Genomic DNA, 19716 nt, shown 5'->3' on the forward strand with positions numbered 1-19716 from the left:
GAGAGAAGGCAGGTACAGGATACTGAGTTGGATGATCAGCCATGATCATATTGAATGGCGGTGCAGGCTCGAAGGGCTGAATGGCCTACTCCTGCACCTATTTTCTATGTTTCTATGTAGACTTGATGGGCCAATTGGTCTAATTCTGCTCCTGAACATGACCCTGCCCTGGGTTCATAATCGAGAGCTGCCCAGCATTATAACAGGCCCTTCAGCCCATCTTGACCTTTCTCCCAACTAACAATGATCTATTCTACAATTTCCTTGATAATCAGTCCCTTTGTCCTGCTTTCACACCTTACACTTCCTTATCTATGTGCCTCCCACTTCCCTGACATCAGCCTGAAGAAGGTTCCTGACCCTAAACGTCACCCATTCCTTCTCTCCAGAGATGCTGCCTGTCCCGCTGAGTTACTCCAGCATTTTGTGTCTATCTTCGATTTAAACCAGCATCTGCAGTTCCTTCATAGAAACATAGAAACATAGAAAATAGGTGCAGGAGGAGGCCATTCGGCCCTTTGAGTCAGCACCGCCATTCATTGTGATCATGGCTGATCGTCCCCTATCAATAACCCGTGCCTGCCTTCTCCCCATATCCCTTGACTCCACTAGCCCCTAGAGCTCTATCTAACTCTCTCTTAAATCCATCCAGTGACTTGGCCTCCACTGCCCTCTGTGGCAGGGAATTCCACAAATTCACAACTCTCTGAGTGAAAAAGTTTTTTCTCACCTCAGTCTTAAATGGCCTCCCCTTTATTCTAAGACTGTGGCCCCTGGTTCTGGACTCGCCCAACATTGGGAACATTTTTCCTGCATCTAGCTCGACCAGTCCTTTTATAATTTTGTATGTTTCTATAAGGTCACCCCCATCCTTCTAAACTCCAGTGAATACATTCCGACACATCTTGTCCAGGCCAACCAAGTTGGCATACTGAGCTAGTTCCATTTGCCTACATTTGGCCCTTAGCCCTCCAAAACTTTCCTATCCATGAAAGGACATAGATAGGGTGAATGCACAGAGTCTGTTTCTCTGGGTAGGGGGATCCAGAACCAGAGGGCTTAGGTTTGAGGTGAGAGGGGAAAGACTCAATATGAAACTAAGGGACATCTTTTTCACACAGAGGGTGGGGGGTATATGCAATGGGTGCCAGAGGAACTAGTTGGAGCAGGTATAATAACAACTTAACATGAGCGATACAAGGAACTGCAGATGCCAGTTTACGGGAAAAAACAAAAAGTGCTGGAGTATCACAGCGGGCTTCTCCGTGGATTGTCACCTTGTCGTGGTGGAGAAGCTTGTGTGGACTTGAGATTTTGAGAGCGATGCCGTCTGGAGCTGTGCTCCTGGTAGGGCCACCCATGGCGGTAAGGTCGAGGGGGAGGTCTCTGACAAAGAGCAATCCAACCAAGACCTCAACGGTGGAACAGGCGGAGGACGATGGCTGACCTTAGTGGAGCGTCACGACGGCTGGGAAGGCGGATGAAGGCTGCAGCAGAAAAGGGTCTCCGGTCGTCTTGGACTCCATGACACTGGATCCTGACCCAGATCTGTCAAGGACCGTGGGGTGGCTGTCTGTGCACCAGTCTCCCCACGTTAAACAAAGTCACGCACAGGCCTCCTCCAACCCTGGAGACCCCCATGGTCAGGTCAGCCACGACCGAAGGGGGCCTAAGAAGAAGATCTCAGCAGGTCAGGCAGCTTCTCTGGAGAACATGGTGATAGGGGGTAGATGCAGGAAGATTGTTCCCGATGTTGGGGAAGTCCAGAACAAGGGGTCACAGTTTAAGGATAAGGGGGAAATCTTTTAGGACCGAGATGAGGAAAACATTTTTCACACAGAGAGTGGTGAATCTCTGGAATTCTCTGCCACAGAAGGTAGTTGAGGCCAGTTCATTGGCTATATTTAAGAGGGAGTTAGATATGGCCCTTGTGGCTAAAGGGATCAGGGGGTATGGAGAGAAGGCAGGTACAGGATACTGAGTTGGATGATCAGCCATGGTCATATTGAATGGCGGTGCAGGCTCGAAGGGCCGAATGGCCTACTCCTGCACCTATTGTCTATGTTTCTATACTTCGGCTTGTGACCCTTCTGCGGACTCTGAAGAACTCTATGCCTCTCAGAATTTTATATACCTCAAAAGCCTTACTAAAATCTCCTTTCCACCCTGCCTCTCTCACTATAAGGCTGTGCCCTCTAGTATCTGAATGATGAGGAACATTCACCTCGTAACTAAAACCCATGCAAATCAATATAGGTTTTATATATGTTCAAAATGAGATCCCAGACATTGTTCACTCACCTTTAATTAGAGAAATAAACATGGGCTCAATAAAAGAGCAATTTCAAGCTGGCAGTTTTCATGTTTAATCTTGCAGCATGCTGAAGGATTTGTCAGGTCTGAAAATAAATCTGCTTTAAGACCATTCACAGATTTATCCCCAACCTTGGGAGAGGGAAGACAGACACAAAAAAGCTGGAGTAACTCAGCGGGACAGGCAGCATCTCTGGAGGGAAGGAATGGGTGACGTTTCGGGTCCTCGACCTCCAGAGATGCTGCCTGTCCCACTGAGTCACTCCAGCTTTTTGGGTCTATCTTTGGTTCAAACCAGCATCTTCAACTCCTTCCCGTACATGGTTGAGAGGGATATGGGCCAAACCCGGGAAAATAGGGCTATCGTAGATGGGGCACCGTGGTCGGCACGGACGCGTTGGGCCGAAGGGCCTGTTTCCATGCTGTATGACAATAGACAATAGACAATAGGTGCAGGAGTAGGCCATTCGGCCCTTCTAAACCAGCACCGCCATTCAATGTGATCACGGCTGATCGTCCCCAATCAGTACCCCATTCCTGCCTTCTCCCCATATCCCCTGACTCCGCTATCTTTCAGGGCCCCATCTAGCTCTCTCTTGAAAGTATCCAGAGAACCGCCCTCTGAGGCAGGGAATTCCACAGACTCACAACTCTCTGTGTGAAAAAGTGTTTCCTCATCTCCGTTCTAAATGGCTAACCCCTTATTCTTGAACTGTGGCCCCTGGTTCTGGACTCCTCCAACATCGGGAACATGTTTCCTGCCTCTAACGTGTCCAAAACCTTAACAATCTTATATGTTTCAATAAGATCCCCTCTCGTCCTTCTAAATTTCAGAGTATACAAGCCCAGCCGCTCCATTCTTTCAGCATATGACAGTCCCGCCATCCCGGGAATTAACCTTGTAAACCTACGCTGCACTCCCTCAATAGAAAGGATGTCCTTCCTCAAATTAGGGGACCAAAACTTCACACATGACTCTATGACTCTGTTGGGGAATCTGTCTGATCTTTTGAATGCTGTCACTGAAACTTTCCACCCACCTGTCCGCACCTTCTCCCCGCCCCTAGGCCGATGTTGTGGAGTCCCACCGTGCGGGATACTCCACACCTTCCACTCTGGTAGAGCTGTAGAAAGAATCCTGACCGGAAACATCTCCATCTGGTTTGGCAACAGCTCTGCCCAGGACAGGAGTAGTGCGTTCGGCCGAACGCACCATGGGAACTACACTCCCCCCCCCCCCTCCCCCCCTCTTGCAGGACCTATACACCAGGAGGTGCAGATCGAGAGCCAGCAACATTATGGGGGACCCACTACCACCCCAGCAAAGGACTGTTCCAGCTGCTACGGTCAGGCAAACGCCTCCGCTGTCACCCAGCGAAAACAGAGAGGATGAGACGGAGTTTCTTCCCACAGGCCGTCAGGACTGTAAACTCCGATCTCACCAGGGCGTAAATACTGTTGTGTCTTCTTATTTTAATGTAAATACTGGTTCTGTTCTGTTGTTTTGCACAATCCCGCAAGCATCTCACTGCACATCTTGTATGTGTCTATAAAGTTGACTTGACTTGACTTGACCTGCATTCAGAAACCTTCATCATGGTAGACCTGCGAATGCTTCAACAGCTTAAAACCTGCAGCAACAGGCTCCAGCTCCCACCGGCTTCAACAGATGCGCCGCGGGAAAGCGCTTTACCGCGACGCATCACAGCACGGATTGGGAACGGCTCCGTCCAAGGCCAGTTGTGGACGCAGCCCAGACCATCGCACACACCAACCTCCCTCCCATCGACTCCATCTACACCTCACGCTGCCTCGGCAAGGCCAGCAGCATCATCAAGGACCAGTCTCCCCCCGGTCACTCCCTCTTCTCCCCTCTCCCATCGGGCAAGAGGTACAGAAGTGTGAAAACGCACACACACCTCCAGAATCAGGTCTGAAGTCTGAAGAAGCGTCTCAACCCAAAACGTCACCCATTCCTTCTCTCCAGAGATGCTACCTGTCCCGCTGAGTTACTCCAACATTTTGTGTCTACCTACAGATTCTGAGACAGTTCCTTCCCAGCTGTCAACAGGCAACTGAACCATCCTACCACAACCAGAGAGCTTTACCCTGAACGTTATTCCCTTATCATATATCTCATTGGTATGAGCTACTATCTACCTCATTGGTGACCAACGAACTATCTTTAATCGGACTTTGCTGGACTTTATCTTGCACTAAACATTATTCCCTTAATGCTGTATGTACACACTGTGGACGACTCGATCTTAATCACATATAGTTTTGTTTAGTTTAGAGATACAGCGTGGAAACAGGCCCTTCGGCCCACCGAGTCCACGCCGACCAGCGATCCCCGCACATTAACACACATTAGAGACAATTTTTTTACACTATACCAAGCCAATTAATCTATAAACCTGTACGTCTTTGGAGTGTGGGTGGAAACAGAAACATAGGCAATGGGTGCAGGAGTAGGCCATTCGGCCCTTTGAGCCAGCACCACCATTCAATATGATCATGGCTGATCGTCCATAACCAGTACCCCATTACGGCTTTTCCCCCATATCCCTTGATTCCCTCAGCCCCGAAGAGCTAAATCTAACTCTCTCTCGAAAACTCGGAGATCTGGGAGAAAACCCATGCGGTCACGGGGGGGGGGGGGGGGGAGCGTGCAAACGCCACACAGACAGTGTGCCCGTTGTCAGGATCGAACCCGGGGTCTCAGGCGTGCATGCGCCGTAAGGCAGCAACTCTACCGCTGCGCCATCGTGACCGCCCGTAGTCAATAGACAATAGACAATCGGTGCAGGAGGAGGCCATTCGGCCCTTCGAGGCAGCACCACCCATTCAATGTGATCATGGCTGATCATCCCCAATTCAGTGCCCCGTTCCTGCCTTCTCCCCATGTCTCCTGACTCCGCCATCTTCAAGATCTCAGCTCTCTCTTGAAAGTCTTGCTGGACATTGAGAAACCAGTCTTTCCGCTGACCGGTTCGCAGGCGACACCAATGCTTTTCACTGTACCTCGGCAAGCGTGACGATAAACTGAAGTAATACTAAACAGACATGGCACGTTAGCAATGACCTAGCCAGAGAGAAGCTGCGGATCCCACTATACGTGAAACTGTAAACGCAGCCTCTTGAACAGAATAGTCCACCCTCCACAATACTGTTGCTCAGGGAATTGCAGGGAATACAAATGAATCTTCTTGTATGGCAGATGGCAGGCGATTAAAATGTATTACGGTACATCTCCCAGAAATAACACAGTATAAATACTGACCTGCAGTGATGTTCATTCCAATCCATGTACCAGATCTGCCTCAACCTCACTAATCCAAGCCGCACTTTTCTACTTTGCAAATTCTTCTTAAAATGAATTAGAGCCCTTATAAAATCACAAAGTGCAGGAAATAGACAACAGGTGCAGGAGTAGGCCATTTGGCCCTTCGAGCCAGCACCGCCATTCAATGTGATCATGGCTGATCATCCACAATCAGTACCCCGTTCCTGCCTTCTCCCCATATCCCCTGACTCCGCTATCTTTATGCCCCTGTCCTACTTAGGAAAACTGAACGGACCCCTGTGGAGACTTTGCACCCCACCCAAGGTTTCCGTGCGGTTCCCGGAGGTTTTTGTCAGTCTCCCTACCTGCTTCCACTACCTGCAACCTCCGGCAACCACCTGCAACCTTCGGGAACCGCACGGAAACCTTGGGTGGGGCGCAAAGTCTCCAGAGGTTTCCGTTCAGGTTTCCTAAGTGGGACAGGGGCATTAAGAGCCCTATCTACCTCTCTCTTGAAAATATCCAGAGAACCGGCTTCCACCGAGGCAGAGATTTTTTCGGCGACTGCCGGCGGCGCTCGTCAAAGTCGCAGCAGGTGGCCGAACAATTTCAACACGTTGAAAATCCAGCGGCGACCAGAAAAAGGTACGACTCTTTGGGCGACTACTCACGACCATACAGGCGTCACCCCGCGACATGTCGACACGTGGCTGGATTTTCAACATGTTGAACATTTTCGGCGACCTGCTGAGACCATGACGGGTGCCGGCAAGTGGCCGGAAAAATCGTGTAAGTGGGACAGGCCCTTAAGACACAAAATGCTGGAGTAACTCAGTGGGACAGGCAGCATCTCTGGAGAGATGGAATGGGTGACGTTTTGTGTTGTGCTGCTGCAAGCAAGAATGTCATTGTTCTATCTGGGATACGTGACAATAAAACACTCTTGACTCTTGACCTTCCATGCTACATCACCAAACTATAGTTGTGAGTCTGTGGAATTCTCTGCTTCAGAGGGCCGGTTCTCTGGATACCTTCAAGAGAGAGCTAGATAGGGCTCTTAAAGATAGCGGAGTCAGGGGATATGGGGAGAAGGCAGGAACGAGGTACTGATTGGGGATGATCAGCCATGATCACATTGAATGGCGGTGCTGGCTCAAAGGGACAAATGGCCTACTCCTGCACCTATTGTCTATTGTCTAGTGTCTAAACTAAACTAAGCAGGCAGATTTTTAATGAGGTTGTATCGTTGTCATTACTGGCACTATTTCAGATTTCTTTAATGAACACAATTAAATTTCACAGTTGTCACGTTGGGGCTTGAACTCATGACGCCAGATGAATAATTCACGGCGTTGGGTACCAGCCCAGTAGCTTCACCACTCTGCCACTATAGCGAGGGCATGCCAACAATTTGCCGTAGAACATGACTTCAGTATCATTCATTTTGTTCCATTCTTGTAGCCAGTTCTAGGAAGGATGTGACTACACTGGAAAGCTATGGGCAGGAAAGATTCACCAGGTTGTGACCTGGGTTTGCGGGCCTGAGTCAAATAGAGAGGTTTAGATAGAAACATAGAGTCACAGAGTGAGAATGCGGGGGAAACAGGCCTTTTGGGCCAACTTTCCCACACTGGCCAACATGTCCCAGCTACATTAGTCCCACCTGCCTGCGTTTGGTCCATATCCCTCCAAACATGTACCTGTCAATAGACAATAGGTGCAGGAGGAGGCCATTCGGCCCTTCGAGCCAGCACTGCCATTCATTGTGATCATGGCTGATCATCCACAATCAGTACCCCGTGCCTGCCTTCTCCCCATATCCCTTGCTTCCGCTAGCCCAGGGGTGGGGAACCTTTTCATGGTGGAATGCTGCATTCAGTTAGCTGTAATCTAATAAGGCCACATCCAAGAAACTTCAATTAGATATACAGGTACTTCAAAATCTACAATATTTTGTTAAAATAGCCCTCAGGACTTACTAATGTTTGAATTGTGGCCGTCAGTCGGGGAGGATTATTTCATTGACTCTTTTTTTACTCTTTGGTATTTTAAATAAGTTCATTTTAAGATTATAATAAAAATAATAAAAGACGAACAAAAACATATTAATAAAAATAAAAGGTAGACACAAATGCTGGAGAAACTCAGCGGGTGAGGCAGCATCTATGGAGCGAACGAAATGGGCGACGTTTAGGGTCGAGACCCTTCTTCAGGTCTGTTTTTCGTCCTATTCCTTCGCTCCATAAATGCTGCCTCACCCGCTGAGTTTCTCCAGCATTTTTGTCTACCCTAAACTAGAATGCACATTCTTTCTTATATTCCAAGATCAGGAAAATTGGGTTCCGCCAGTCCCTTATTTATTTGTCAATCCTCTAATTAATTTTAGAACGATAAACTCAAACTGCAAATGCTTTTACTGTAAGCAGCATATGTTCGGCAATAACGGAATAAGTATCTGGAGGATATTCTGACCTAACGACATACTGCGATGCATACATTTAGGAGCAGGCTTTGCAAATGTCTCCTATTAAAGAAACACATCATAATAGACAATAGACAATAGGTGCAGGAGTAGGCCCTTTGGCCCTTCGAGCCAGCACCGCCATTCAATGTGATCATGGCTGATCATCCCCAATCAGTACCCCGTTCCTGCCTTCTCCCCATATCCCCTGACTCCGCTATCTTTAAGAGCCCTATCTAGCTCTCTCTTGAGAGTATCCAGAGAACTGGCCTCCACTGCCCTCTGAGGCAGAGAATACCACGGACTCACAACTCTCTGTGAGAAAGAGTGTTTCCTTGTCTCTATTCTAAATGGCTTACTACTTATTCTTAAACTGTGGCCCTGGTTCTGGACTCCCCCAACATCGGGAACATATTTCCTGCCTCTAGTGTGTCCAAGCCCTTAACAATCTTATATGTTTCAAGTGGTCTATATGTTAACACAGTGGTCAATATGTTAACACAGTGGTCTAATATTCAACTTATTATCACAGGCACCTGTACCACTAACTGTAAATAACACCAAGTTAGCAGCTGAGGTTATATTGCAGCAAGTGTAATTTTACAGATATAGCGTGCAAACATGCCCTACAGCCCGTCGAAACCACGTCGAACATCGATCACCCATTCAAGCTGGCTGTTCACACATTGGAGATACAGTGTGGAAACAGGCCCCATGGTCGACTGAGTCCATGCCGACCAACGATGGCCCCTTACACCTGCATTATCCCACACACTGGAGATAATTTACAATTTGACAGAAGCCAATTAACGTACAAACCTGCACGTCTTTGGGATGCGGGAGGAAACCCACGCGGTCACAGGGAGAACATGCAAACTCCACATAGACAGCACCTGTGGTCAGGATCGAACCCGGGTCTCTGGCGCTGTGAGGCAGCAGCTCTACCCGCTGCGCCACTGTGACATTGAAGCTGAATGTGTGACCTCACATCCTAACCAATACCAGAACGAGTCCCGTCTCATGGCGGAGGAGATTTCATTCGTGTGATCTCCAGCTACTTTCAGCATTTTCTCAATAGAGCCACATGTTTACACATTGGCACGTGGATAGGACAGGTTTGGAGGGATACCGGCCAAAGACAGGCAGGTGGGACTACTGTAGCTGGGACATGTTGGCTGATGTGGGGAAGGTGGGCCGAAGGGCCTGTTTCCACGCTGTATCACTCTACGAGTCTATGGGCAAAGATACCCAGTCACACAACCAAGGGCGGCATGTTGGAGCAGCGGTAGAGTCACTGCCTTGCACCAGAGCTTTCAGCGCCAGAATCCCGGGTTCGATCCCGACTATGGGCGCTGTCTGTGCGGAGTTTGTACATTCTCCCTGTGACCTGCGTGGGTTTTCTCCGTGATCTCCGGTTTCCTCCCACACTCCACCAGAGACGTACAGGTCTGTAGGTTAATTGGCTTGGTATAAAATGTAAATTGTCCCCAGTGTGTATAAGGATAGCGTTAGTGGTAAGTGCGGACTCGGTGGGCCGAAGGGCCTGTTTCCACGCTGTATCTCTAAACTAAACTAAACCAAACGCAGGCGATGGCTTGCATCCATTATTGCAGCCCTGGAGTGTAAGCACCTACCTTGATAATGGAATTGGAAGGAGCCTGGTTTTCGGAGTTGGATGCTTTGGAAATGGATAGAGAGTTGATTGCTCGGGCTGCGAATCACCTGGCCTTTCATCAAGATGGACTCGTTGGCAAGAACCGTCGGACCATCTCCATCAAGCGCTTCAATGGTCAGCATCTCCCCCTCCGACACGTTGATGTTCTTCACCTGCAGACAGATCGCACAGAGAATATTGACACAAGATGACCGTTTAGTTTAGTTTAGAGTGCCAGGGGTTAGAAACATAGAAACATAGAAAATAGGTGCAGGAGGAGGCCATTCGGCCCTTCGAGCCAGCACCGCCATTCATTGTGATCATGGCTGATCGTCCCCTATCAATAACCGGTACCTGCCTTCTCCCCATATCCCTTGACTCCACTAGCCCCTAGAGCTCTATCTAACTCTCTCTTAAATCCATCCAGTGACTTGGCCTCCACTGCCCTCTGTGGCAGGGAATTTCACAAATTCACAACTCTCTGGGTGAAAACGTGTTTTTTTTCTCACCTCAGTCTTAAATGACCTCCCCTTTATTCTAAGACTGTGGCCCCTGGTTCTGGACTCGCCCAACATTGGGAACATTTTTCCTGCATCTAGCTTGTCCAGTCCTTTTATGTTATGGGGTTATGAGGAGAATTGGGTTAGGAGGGAAAGATAGATCAGCCATGATTGACTGGCGGAGTGGACTTGATGGGCCGAATGGCCTAATTCTGCCCCTATCGCTTATGACTTCATGAACAGCAGGAAAGCCCTGACATTTATGGATTTTGTCCTCTATTAGAACACAAGTTTAATTTTAACAAGGAACACATGATGATGATGGTACCTTTCAAATTACATATTAGTTAAATGCAAATTAGAAACATAGAAACATAGAAATTAGGTGCAGGAGTAGGCCATTCGGCCCTTCGAGCCTGCACCGCCATTCAATATGATCATGGCTGATCATCCAACTCAGTATCCCGTACCTGCCTTCTCTCCATACCCTCTGATCCCCTTCGCCACAAGGGCCACATCTAACACCCTCTTAAATATAGCCAATGAACTGGCCTCGACTACACTCTGTGGCAGAGAGTTCCAGAGATTCACCACTCTCTGTGTGAAAAAAGTTCTTCTCATCTCGGTTTTAAAGGATTTCCCCCTTATCCTTAAGCTGTGACCCCTTGTCCTGGACTTCCCCAACATCGGGAGCAATCTTCCTGCATCTAGCCTGTCCAACCCCTTAAGAATTTTATAAGTTTCTATAAGATCCCCTCTCAATCTCCTAAATTCTAGAAAGTATAAACCAAGTCTATCCAATCTTTCTTCATAAGACAGTCCTGACATCCCAGGAATCAGTCTGGTGAACCTTCTCTGCACTCCCTCTATGGCAATAATATCCTTCCTCAGATTTGGAGACCAAAACTGTACGCAATACTCCAGGTGTGGTCTCACCAAGACCCTGTACAACTGCAGTAGAACCTCCCTGCTCCTATACTCAAATCCTTTTGCTATGAATGCTAACATACCATTCGCTTTCTTCACTGCCTGCTGCACCTGCATGCCTACTTTCAATAACTGGTGTACCATGACACCCAGGTCTCGCTGCATCTCCCCTTTTCCTAGTCGGCCACCATTTAGATAATAGTCTGCTTTCCTGTTTTTGCCACCAAAATGGATAACCTCACATTTATCCACATTATACTGCATCTGCCAAACATTTGCCCACTCACCCAGCCTATCCAAGCCACCTTGCAGTCTCCTAGCATCCTCCTCACAGCTAACACTGCCCCCCAGCTTAGTGTCATCCGCAAACTTGGAGATATTGCCTTCAATTCCCTCATCCAGATCATTAATATATATTGTAAATAGCTGGGGTCCCAGCACTGAGCCTTGCGGTACCCCACTAGTCACTGCCTGCCATTGTGAAAAGGACCCGTTTACTCCTACTCTTTGCTTCCTGTTTGCCAGCCAGTTCTCTATCCACATCAATACTGAACCCCCAATTGACTCAGTTTTCCTGGCGGTGGGTTGTGTTTATGAAGACACACTGAATGCAAATTTAGGTTACAGCGTAATCGTTTGATTTAATTTTTGTCTTCTTACAAGAGCAGGCTGCGGAACAGATTGGCCCAGTGCAAACTCTAACCAAGTACCCAAAGAACAGCTAAACATCCCAACCAGCCGATTCTGGGTCATGGGTAAAGTGCAGAGAGTCATAGAGTCACAGAGTGAGACTGCGGGGGAAACAGGCCCTTTGGGCCAACGTGCCCACACCGGCCAACATGTCCCACCTACACTAGTCCCACCTGCCTGCGTTTGGTCCATATCCCTCCAAACCTGTCCTATCCATGTACCTGTCAATAGACAATAGACAATAGGTGCAGGAGTAGGCCATTCAGCCCTTCGAGCCAGCACCGTCTTTCAATGTGATCTTGGCTGATCATCCCCAATCAGTATCCCGTTCCTGCCTTCTCCACATATCCCCTGACTCCACTATCTTTAAGAGCCCTATCTAGCTCTCCCTTGAAAGTATCAAGAGAACCGGCCTCCACCGCCCTCTGAGGCAGAGAATTCCACAGACTCACAACTCTCTGTGTGAAAAAGTGTTTCCTCGTCTCCGTTCTAAATGGCTTACCCCTTATCCAACTACATAGAACAGTACAGCACAGGGACAGGCCCTTCGGCCCACAATGTCTGTGCCGAACATGATGCCAAGTTACACTAATCTCATCAGCCTGTCCGTACATTCCCTGCATATCCATCTGCCTATCTAACAGTCACTTAGAAGCCACAGTCGTCTCTGCCTCCAGCACCACCCCTGGCAACGCGTCCCTGACCTCCACCCCCCTCTGTGTAAAACACTTGCCCTGCAAATCCCCTTTAAGTTTTCCCCCTCTCTGCTTTAAGCTACGGCCTCTAGCCATGGATATTTCCATCCCGCAAACATTCGACTCCAGACATGCAGTGTGGAAACAGGCCCTTCGGCCCACCTAGGCTGTGCGGACCGCCGATCGCCCCATACACTAGCACCTTCCTACACACGCACGCTGGGGACAATTTACAAATTTCCAGAAGCCAATTAACCTGCAAACCCGCACGTCCTTGAGATGCGGGAGGAAACCGGAGCACCCGGAGGAAACCCACGCGGTCACTGGGAGAACGTGCAAACTCCACGTGGACAGCGCCCGTACTCAGGATGGGGCCCGGGTCTCTGGTGCTGTGAGACTCTGGTGCAGCCCTAGCTGCAGCACCAATGCAGGAGTTTAAACCACATGGCAATACTGTCAATCTTGTTTGACGTGACTTCAAAATCGGCAGACAAATACCAAACTTGTTTGAACATACTTCACTAAAACAGTCCCCTGTCACATTGAGTGACTGACAATGAAGCTCTTGGGTAATACACTCTCCAAGTGATTTTGTTTCCATCACTCCAACCTCTGCACTGATAACGCCACCCGAGAGAGCGGGAAATTGTTAGACGTATTAATACTGGGTGTAAAGACAATACACCACTAGGCTGCCATCAAATAATGGCAAGCAAAGATTATTAGGATTAGCTCTGTGTCGGAAGGAACTACAGATGCTGGTTTAAACCGAATAGAGACACAACTCTCTGTGTGAAAAAGTGTCCGTTCTAAATGGCTTACCCCTTATTCTTAAACTGTGGCCCCTGGTTCTGGACTCCCCCAACATTGGGAACATGTTTCCTGCCTCTAGCGTGTCCAATCCCTTAATAATCTTATATGTTTCAATAAGATACCCTCTCATCCTTCTAAATTCCAGAGTGTACAAGCCCAGCTGCTCCATTCTCTCAACATATGACAGTCCCCGCCATCCCGGGAATTAACCTTGTGAACCTACGCTGCACTTATAACTAAATATACTATCAGGACAACTATATTACAATGTGTACCAAAGAACTGCAGATGCTGGTTTAAATCGAAGGTAGACACAAAATGCTGGAGCAACTCAGCGGGACAAGCAGCATCTCTGGAGAGAAAGAATGGGTGACGTTTCGGGTGGAGACCCTTCTTCATACTTAGGATAAGCTTTTCCTGGTGAGGCGACTTCAGACACATTGACTCATGTCATACTCATTTAGTTTAGTTTATTGTCACGTGTACCGAGGTACAGTGAAAAGCTTTTGTTGCGGGCTAACCAGTCAGCGGAAAGCCAATGCATGATTACAATCGAGCCTTTTACAGTGTACAGATACATGATAGGGAATAACATTTGGTGCAAGGTAAAACCAGTAAAGTCTGATCAAGGATAGTCCGAGGGTCTCCAATGAGGTGGATAGTAGATCAGCACTGCTCTCTGGTTGTGGTAGGATGGTTCAGTTGCCTGATAACAGCTGGGAAGAAACTGTCTCTGAATCTGGAGGTGTGCATTTTCACACTTCTGTACCTCTTGCCTGATGGGATTGGACACGTTAGAGGCAGGAAACATGTTCCCGATGTTGGGGGAGTCCAGAACCAGGGGCCACAGTTTAAGAATAAGGGGTAAGCCATTTAGAACCGAGACGAGGAAACACTTTTTCACACAGAGAGTGGTGAGTCTGTGGAATTCTCTGCCTCAGAGGTCGGTTCTCTGGATGCTTTCAAGAGAGAGCTAGACAGAGCTCTTAAAGATAGCGGAGTCAAGGGATATGGGGAGAAGGCAGGAACGGGGTACTGATTGGGGATGGTCAGCCATGATCGCGTTGAATGGCAGTGCTGGCTCGAAGGGCCGAATGGCCTCCTCCTGCACCTATTGTCTATTGTCTATTGGGAGAGGGGAGAAGAAGGAGTGGTCAGGGTGCGACTGGTCCATGATGATGCTGCTGGTCTTGCCGAGGCAGCGTGAGGTTCAGATGGAGTCAACGGAACTGGTCGACTGGTCACGACCTAATTCACGACCTCTGCCGAGTTTGCCCTTGACTCATACTCGCGGCATGGCCGTCACGAGGTCGTAGGTAGGCCGTGATGCTAGTCGTAGGTACTCGTGGCATCAAGCAGGTCGGGGCGTTTTTTCAACATGATGAAAAATGTCCACGAGTAAAAACGGGCGTGAATTAGGTGGTGAAAATGGGACAGGCCCTTAACCAGTACATATTGGCAGCAACACATACTCATCGATAACCATCCACACAGGGGGCATCTGAAGGCTGTGAGCTCAGCCCCCTGCTCCACTCACTCTGTGTCAATCACCCTGTAGCCAGACAGCTGCATAATCAAGGAACCAGTCTCACTTCAACAACAATAAGACCAGAGTTCTGTAACGCCCTCTCTCGCTGCTTCCCCACTATGATTCAAAAGGTCATAAGGTCACATGTGATAGGAGTAGAATTAGGCCATTCGGCCCATCAAGTCTACTCCGCCATTCAATCATGGCTGATCTATCTCTCCCTCCTAGCCCCAATCTCCTGCCTTCTCCCCGTAACCCCTGACACCTGTACTAATCAAGAATCTATCTATCTCTGCCTTCAAAATATCCGCTCACTTGGCCTCCCCAGCCGTTTGTGGCAAAGAATTCCACAGATTCACCGCCCTCTGACTAAAGAAATCCCTCCTCATCGCCTTCCTAAAGAAAGTCCTTTAATTCTGAGTTCAAGAAGGAACTGCAGATGCTTGAAATTGGAAGGTAGACAAAAATGACTGATCTGAAGAAAGATTTCGGCCTGAAACGTTGCCTATTTCCTTCGCTCCATAGATGCTGCTGCACCCACTGAGTTTCTCCAGCACTTTTGTCTACCTTTAATTCTGAGGCTGTGACCTCTAGTCCTAGACTCTCCCACTAGTGGAAACATCCTCTCCACATCCACCCTATCCAGGCCTTTCACTATTCTGTACGTTTCAATGAGGTCGCCCCCTCATTCTTCTAAACTCCAGCGAATACAGGCCCACTGCCGACAAACGCTCATCATAGGTTAACCCACTCACTCCTGGACTCCTGCTGTTCTCCAGCTGTACGACCACGTTTTAGCCCAGACCTGCTCCCACAGCCACGTGTGTTTTCTCCGACTCGTTGTGCTGTCCTCCTGGTTAATATTACTGATTAATATTACACCTCGTTGTCACCTTCCCCTCAGCTAACAATGAACCATTCTACATTTCCTTATCATAATCCGCTATGATCTGTCGATTTCACACCTTACCCTTCCATATCTCTGGACTCCCTCTCCCCTGACTCTCAGTCTGAAGAATGGTCTCCAATTCCTTCTCTCCGGAGGTGCTGCCAGTCCTGCTGAGTTACTCCAGCACTTTGGGTCTATCTTCAGTAGAAACCAGCACCTGCAGTTCCTTCCTATACAGCCTTGTTCTACGTTCTATGTTTCTCCTTCTTTGCCTTTCTCCTTATGACGTCTTTAATCTGAAGAGATTTAATCAATTTGTCTTTTCATATTAAAGCAGCGCTGTCTGCTCTATAACTCCCTCCGCTAACATTTAAAGGATTATATTTCTGCTTCTCTGGTTTATCTGGAATACACTCCTATCTGAATAACTGCAACATCAATGATACATTACGTAAATCCTGGAAATGGAAGTGTTATTAAACCAATCTCCAGGTTCTAATCTACAAAAGTCTTGAAACGACCACCATAAACAGGCAGGCGCTGAATGGAATTAGATCGTTCCTCCTTTGTCCACTCTCAGTGGTGGAGTTAAACCGTTTAAAACCGTCACCCACATGAAGTGTCTGGAGAAGGGTCTCGATCTGAAGCGTCACCCGTCCCATCTCTCCAGAGAAGCCGCCTGTTCTATTTTGTTTCGTGAACTTTAGTTTAGTTTAGTCTAGAGACACAGCGGGTAGACAGGCCCTTCGGCCCACCGAGCCCGTACCGACCAGCGATCCCCGCACATTAACACAAGCCTACACACATTAGGGACAATTTAGACAATAGACAATAGGTGCAGGAGTAGGCCATTTGGCCCTTCGAGCCAGCACCGCCATTCAATGTGATCATGGCTGATCATCCCCAATCAGCACCCCGCTCCTGCCTTCTCCCCATATCCCCTGACTCCACTATCTTTAAGAGCCTGGAGGGAGGTATAGAGCAGATAGCGCTGCTTTAATATGAAAAGACAAATTGATTAAATCTCTTCAGATTAAAGACGTCATAAGGAGAAAGGCACAGAAGGAGAAGCATAGAACAAGGCCGTGTAGGAAGGAACTGCAGGTGCTGGTTTATACTGAAGATAGACACAAATGTACTGGAGTAACACAGCGGGTCAGGCAGCAACTCTGGAGAAAAAGAATAGGTGGCGTTTCAGGACTGAACCTTTCTTCAGACTGGAATCTGAAGAAGGGTCCTGTCCTGAAACGTCACCTATTGTTTTTCTCCAGATTACAATCCAGTACAACACTCCAAAGACATCCAGAACCAGGGGCCACAGTTTAAGAATAAGGGGTAAGCCAGTTAGAACGGAGACGGGAAAACACTTTTTCTCACAGAGAGTTGTGAGTCTGTGGAATTCTCTGCCTCAGAGGGCGGTGGAGGCCGATTCTCTGGAAACTTTCAAGAGAGAGCTAGATAGGGCTCTTAAAGATAGCGGAGTTAGGGGATATGGGGAGAAGGCAGGAACGGGGTACTGATTGGGGATGATCAGCCATGATCATCCCCAATCATAGCAAAAGGATTTGAGTATAAGAGCAGGGAGGTTCTACTGCAGTTGTACAGGGTCTTGGTGAGACCACACCTGGAGTATTACGTACAGTTTTGGTCTCCTAATCTGAGGAAAGACATTCTTGCCATAGAGGGAGTACAGAGAAGGTTCACCAGACTGATTCCTGGGATGTCAGGACTTTCATATGAAGAAAGACTGGATAGACTCGGCTTGTACTCGCTAGAATTTAGAAGATTGAGGGGGGATCTTATAGAAACTTACAAAATTCTTAAGGGGTTGGACAGGCTAGATGCAGGAAGATTGTTCCTGATGTTGGGGAAGTCCAGGACAAGGGGTCACAGTTTAAGGATAAAGGGGAAATCTTTTAGGACTGAGATGAGAAAAACATTTTTCACACAGAATCTCTGGAATTCTCTGCCACAGAATGTAGTTGAGGCCAGTTCATTGGCTATATTTAAGAGGGAGTTAGATGTGGCCCTTGTGGCTAAAGGGATCAGGGGGTATGGAGAGAAGGCAGGTACAGGATACTGAGTTGCATGATCAGCCATGATCATATTGAATGGCGGTGCTGGCTCGAAGGGCTGAATGGCCTACTCCTGCACCTATTGTCTATGTATATTGTCCCTCGTGTGTATAGGATAGTGCCAGTGTACGGGGTGATCGCTGGTCAGCACGGGCTCGGTGGGCCGAAGGGCCTGTTACCATGCTGTATCTCTAAAGTCTAAAATCTAAATGAGCAGATGTGCTTGAAGGCCATTTGCCAGTTTTCCCTGCAGGTGGTTTTAAATGAACCAAACACAGCTGGTGCCCTTTTCCTCAGCGGTGCAGAAGGACTGAACGTACTTGAATCACATTCATGCCTGTTTACACTTGTCTGAACAATATGTCACCGCGTGCATTTGGATAATAATCCGTGTAAGAAAGAACTGCAGATGCTGATTTAAATCGAAGGTAGACACAGAATGCTGGAGTAACTCAGCGGGACAGGCAGCATCTCTGGGGAGAAGGAATGGGTGACGTTTTGGGTCGAGTCCCTTCTTCAGACTGAGGAAGGTCTCCACCCGAATCGTCACCTATTCCTTCGCTCCATAGATGCTGCCTGTCCCGCTGAGTTTCCCCAGCATTTTTGTCTACCTTCCAGCATTTTGTGTCTACCTTGGATAATAATCCTCCAGCTTCAATAGACAATAGACAATGGGTGCAGGAGTAGGCCATTCGGCCCTTCGAGCCAGCACCGCCATTCAATGTGATCAATGTGATTCAGAACAGAAATGAGAAGCAATCACAAACCAGGCTTTTTTATTCTGCTATTTGTATATCTGAGCCTCCTGAACTCCCACCGTACGTGTTTCAGAAATCTGAAGAAGGGATTGGACACAAAACGTCACCTATTCCCTTTCTCCAGAGTTGCCACCTGACCCGTTGAGTTACTCCAGCACTTTGTGTCTATCTTCAGTAGAAACCAGCACCTGCAGTTCCTTCCTACACAGCCTTGTTCTACGTTCTATGTTTCTCCTTCTTTGCCTTTCTCCTTGTGACGTCTTTAATCTGAAGAGATTTAATCAATTTGTCTTTTCATATTTAGGCAGCGCTGTCTGCTCTATAACTCCCTCCGCTAACATTTAAAGGATTATATTTCTGCTTCTCTGGCTTATCTGGAATACACTCCTATCTGAATAACTGCAACATCAATGATACATTACGTAAATCCTGGAAATGGAAGTGTTATTAAACCAATCTCCAGGTTCTAATCTACAAAAGTCTTGAAACGACCACCATAAACAGGCAGGCGCTGAATGGAATTAGATCGTTCCTCCTTTGTCCACTCTCAGTGGTGGCGTTAAACCATTTAAAACCGTCACCCACATGAAGGGTCTGGAGAAGGGTCTCGATCTGAAGCATCACCCGTCCCATCTCTCCAGAGAAGCCGCCTGTTCTGTTTTTTTGTTGTTGCATAGTTTAGTTTAGGGAGAGACAGCGAGGACACTGGCCCTTCGGCCCATCGAGTCTGTACCGACCAGCGATCCCCGCACATTAACACAAGCCGACACACATTAGGGACAATTTACACTTGTACCAAGTATTCAAACTCAAGCCAATTAACCTACAGTCTGAAGAAGGGTTTTGGCCCGAAACGTTGCCTATTTCCTTCGCTCCATAGATGCTGCTGCTCCCGCTGCACCAGCATTTTTGTGTACCTTCGATTTTCCAGCATCTGCAGTTCCTTCTTGAACACTTAACCTACAGACCTGTCCATTTTTGTGTCTATCTCCGGTTGTAAACCAGCATTTACAGTTCCTTCCTACACATACAACCCACATGAAGAGTATAGGAGGGAACTGCAGATGCTGGTTTACATCGAAGATAGACATGAAAGTCTGCCAGTAGACTATCAGTATAGAGATAGT

At 48.0% G+C, this 19716-nt stretch overlaps 1 protein-coding gene across 1 annotated transcript in view; it reads right to left on the bottom strand.

Moving 5' to 3' along the window:
- Positions 1-2293: 2293 nt before the first annotated feature.
- Positions 2294-19716, bottom strand: part of LOC116989179 (seizure protein 6 homolog) — a 320057-nt gene continuing 302634 nt past the window's right edge. Inside the window, exons 4-5 of the mRNA XM_033046403.1 lie at positions 9695-9887; positions 2294-2301 (exon numbers count right to left, since the gene is read on the bottom strand). Of these exons, the coding sequence (XP_032902294.1) occupies positions 2294-2301; positions 9695-9887 (201 nt within the window). The remainder of the gene's footprint in view (positions 2302-9694; positions 9888-19716) is intronic.

The sequence above is a fragment of the Amblyraja radiata genome, chromosome 28, assembly GCF_010909765.2.
Source record: "Amblyraja radiata isolate CabotCenter1 chromosome 28, sAmbRad1.1.pri, whole genome shotgun sequence".
NCBI lineage: Eukaryota > Metazoa > Chordata > Chondrichthyes > Rajiformes > Rajidae > Amblyraja > Amblyraja radiata.